The sequence below is a fragment of the Chrysochloris asiatica genome, unplaced genomic scaffold (assembly GCF_000296735.1).
Source record: "Chrysochloris asiatica unplaced genomic scaffold, ChrAsi1.0 scaffold00109, whole genome shotgun sequence".
Lineage (NCBI taxonomy): Eukaryota > Metazoa > Chordata > Mammalia > Afrosoricida > Chrysochloridae > Chrysochloris > Chrysochloris asiatica.
The window spans coordinates 9789628-9793843 of record NW_006408627.1 but is presented as its reverse complement, the minus strand read 5'-3'; the positions used below and the strand labels follow the sequence as shown (position 1 = coordinate 9793843).

General features: G+C 40.7%; 1 protein-coding gene across 1 annotated transcript in view; it reads left to right on the top strand.

Annotated features, from left to right (window-relative positions):
- Positions 1–4216, top strand: part of FAM13A (family with sequence similarity 13, member A) — a 460082-nt gene that overhangs the window by 84002 nt on the left and 371864 nt on the right. The window contains exons 4-5 of the mRNA XM_006867777.1: positions 2012–2466; positions 3722–3979. Of these exons, the coding sequence (XP_006867839.1) occupies positions 2012–2466; positions 3722–3979 (713 nt within the window). The remainder of the gene's footprint in view (positions 1–2011; positions 2467–3721; positions 3980–4216) is intronic.

The following is a 4216-nucleotide window of genomic DNA, read 5'->3' as shown; positions in this document are numbered from 1 at the left end:
TTAACTTCTTAAATATATTTTGCCTTTTCTTGTTCTCGTTTCTATTATACTGGTCTATATACTTCTACGGTATTAATTTAGCTACTATAATTAATTTTTCTACTTTAATGTCATAGTAATAGTCTTACACATTAGTCCTCTTTTTCAGAATTTTCCTTGATATATATATATATATATCCTTCCAAAGATAATGCAGAATACTTTCTTTTCCCTGTGTTTAAAAATTCCCGTTACATTTTTAGGTTTACTTGGGGATAACTGAAATCTTTAATATTGTGTCCTTTATCTAATAAAATGATATAGTCTCACCTATTCCAGTTTTTATTTAGGTAATTTTATTTTCTGAAAATTTAGAAGCTTGTAAAAGTATAGAAAATTGTAACATACAAAGTAAAGATTATCTACAAATCCGTTACTTAGAAATAACATAATTTTGATTTTTCATTTTGGCTTTTTTTCTTTAGTATGTATTCTTTTTGGAATCCTGGTGTCTAGGTAAAATAAGCACTAGACTGGTAATTACAAGGTCAGTAATCCAAATCCATCAGCTGCTCCTCAGAAAATACACAGGGTCGCTATGAGTTGGAACCAATTCAATGGTACTTAACAGCAACAACATCTTAGTTTTGAAATTTTGATCAATGTTATATTCTACATACCATTTTTAGCTTGTTTTTTTTTTTAACTATTAAATTATAAAATCTTTTCATGTCATTTAATGTCTGTATTGTACACTGTTTTTACTTGCTACAAGTAGGACTTTTTCCTCTGTTGTTGTTTAGTGCTATGGAGTTTCGATTCATGGTAAGGTAACCCTGCATAGGGTTTCTGAGGAGCGGCTGTAGTGTTTGAGCCACTGACTTTGTAGTTAGCGTCCATAATTATTCTACAGTGCCACACTAAGAAAATAAGTTTGTTTCTATGTGCACACAAAACGTTGGTTTTAAATGTCTTATAGTGAATCTGCTAGAGTTTAAGAAAGCTAAGTCTAGAGAAAACTGTTTTTGTTGATGTTATTTTAAGATTGCTGAGTTTAAATGGAGAATAGTGTTTATTTTGATCTCTTACAGTTGAAACTCTGATCTTCACAAGATAGAAATTACTTTGCAGCTTAAAAAAAAAAAAGCCAGATGAATGCAGGAAGCTACCAGATGGATAGAGATATTAAGTTGAATCTTACTAAATTGCCATTTCTCTATTCTGAAATGGACAACTGTCTCATATATTTCAATCTAAAAGTAAGCTAAAGTCTATTATTTCTATGGTTCAGTCAAGAACATGAGTCTGTATCACATGAGAAACTTAATATAATTATTGAAAGATACTATAGAACTCCATTAGAGGTCCACTTGCTTTTTTTCACCCAGGAATTGATACTTTATAACTTTATATTGAGCCATGCATAGTCCTACTCTAGATATTGTTTATGAAGGCTAAATTAAATTTTATTTCTCTGGTTAGTGTTAATTACGTTGCTTCAGGCATTTTCTTTTAAAATAAAAATAATCTGAAAAGATGCTTTTGACCTTTCTCTCTCTCAAAAGGTGTTAATAGACAAACTTTAGATCTGCAAATGGTTTGCAAGCTGATTGCTTCTTTGTAATGTTTTTAGTTTAAGAGATTAGCAACTAGTTGCATTGGAAAATATACTTTGTAATTTACATTTTCTTTTCTGAGGTATTAGTCTTGATTACACAGAACAATGATTTATTTCTAGTAATTTTAGAGGTGAATCTTCAGTCAGTGGTAGCTGATAAGTGAAGTAGATGGTTTGTCGATGATCTTTTTACACCATCTGTGTGAACCCTCCTCTGGAATATGCCTCTCTTGAACATTGCTGATTGGAGTCAGAGTCAAAGGTTTCTTATCTTTTAAAAAATAATGAATCTCTGCAAGAATGTGTTGATCGAGCAATGGCATCTTCCTGGAAGTCAGTAATCATCTGAAGAAATATATGGTCCAGCATCAATTCAAAGTCCTTTAAGCCCGCTGATTATTTATTTAAAACAAGACAAAACAAAACAAAACTGTTCAGCAAGAAGAAATCCACTGAACATGAGTGCCCAAAGTCGTCCAGCACCAAAAGTCACCCTGCGGGCCCCAGTTGCAGAGGGTCTTAGGCAGGCCAGTGCCAGGAGGGCTCCATCTCCCTCGGAGCACCTGGAAAGAGATACTGCCTTCGTGGGAACCGAGGGAACTGTGGCTTGGCAGAAAACTGGCCCATGGATTGGAAATCAGCATGACACTGTTAGGAAGAAGGTTCCAGAAACCAGCAGTGCGGTGGGGAGAAGGTCCCTGGGCCCCTGGAGAGCGTGCCTCCAATTCAGTGGAGGAGGCAAAGAAGGTGGAGAAGGATGTAGGGTCAGGCCCCAGGCCACCGATGGTAGCATGGACACCCTGGAGACAGCCCAGCTAAAGGTGGAGACCATGAATGCCCAGGAGGACAGGGCCTACCTTTGGTCTCACGCAAGTTTGGGCAGTTGCTACTGCACCACTTATAATGCAGAAACCTCCTCCCCCAGAATATCCTGGCCTTCTGGGGACAAGCCTTTCAGAACCACCCTCAGCTGCCATCCTTGCTCAGCAGCCCAAATAAAGAGGCACTCAGCTACTTGACCAGCTTGGAAGTGGCAGAATTTGGCTAGCTTGATTGGGCTACAAGATCAAGTTCTACTTTGGGCGCAACCCATATTTCCAAAATAAGGTGCTCATCAAGTAATATGAGTGTGACCCTTTGGGTCAGGTGGTGTCTCATTCTACTCTTATCCAATGGCTCCCGGGCCATGATCTTCAGTCCCTAAGCCAGGGGAACCCACACAACAGCTGTAGCTTCTTTGAGTGGTGTTCGAACCACAGCTCCATTGAGTCTGACAAAATTGTTGAGATAATTAACGAGGAACTTTGGCCCAATCCTTTGCAATGTTACCTTATGAGTGAAGGGACCCTTAGAGAGAAAGGAAAGGAGGTCAGGAGAAGTCTAGCAAGGCAGCCAACGGAATCCTCTGAGATAAACCAGACCAATTGACTCTGCACAAGTCTCTCTCATTGCCACTGTTGGACCTTGGCCTGCCTGACAACATGTGTTTGGCCGTCTGTCCTCACTGTTGGACCTGGGCCTGCCTGACAACATGTGCTTGGCCGTCTGTCTTCTCTTCATGTTGGTCTCTCTGCACCATAGCCCCTTTGGACCCTTACTGCCCTCAGCTACAAGAATATCATGTTCGTTTGCCTCCCTATAGCCTTGGTGCTTTTTTTACATTAGTGCTGCATTTTACATGAGCTCATGTATACAGTTGCTATGCTAAACACATGGTGCTTCAGACGGGTGCTGCCTATACCTACATCACCTGGACTCTGACCTTCTCCACCTGTCTTAAACATGAGTCAGCCTCCAGCAGGACTAGGATATCTACAAGCTTTCTTACATCAAGACTAGTGACTTGCTGGCCAGACATGCCATCTTTGGCAAACTTCTCTACTGATTGCTGCAGCACCATAAACCCAGTGTACATGGTATTGGCTATCTGCTAGAACCGAGAGTCCCATGGCCTTGGGGCACCAGTCATGCTGCCACCTACTGGATCTCTGGTTTATCAGGAATCCATGTTAGCCACTCTGCAGGACTCAGCAGAATATAGACCCCTGGTTGGTGGGCATGGGTGAGCACTCTGGTGAGCACCATGCCTTATGCTCTATACATATGCCTCTCCCTTATCTTCAGACCTTTCTACAGGTGGGACCTCTTTTGAGGCCCGTGCCAAGTCCCATAACTACCAGGCCACTGAATTTTGTTTTGGTTGCTGTAGCCTCAGTTGGCTTCCTGGCCAAAGACTTCAAGGACTGCCTGTGGACCCAGGCCCCCTACCAGTGCATGAGACACACACCTACTCACCCCAACTTTCCAGAAATTGACTGGCTACCAGATGGGTGGACTGGTGTGTGTGGCCATGTGCTCATTGTCGTCATGCCGTGGTTACAGGTACGACCTTGTGTGTGCAGAAGATGAATGCTATAATATGCTGCTTATTTCACCTCCAAGTAAAAATCTCACCATGTCCCCATTTCTGCCTAATGGGAAAATAGAGCTGTACCTGTTTGTTCTTTTAAAATTTAATTTTTTTCAAACTTTTGGCTCTTTATTATGGACATTTTCAGACATGCGTCCAAGTGTGCTCATCATCCAGCTGCATCAATAATCAATTATGAAGTTATGCCA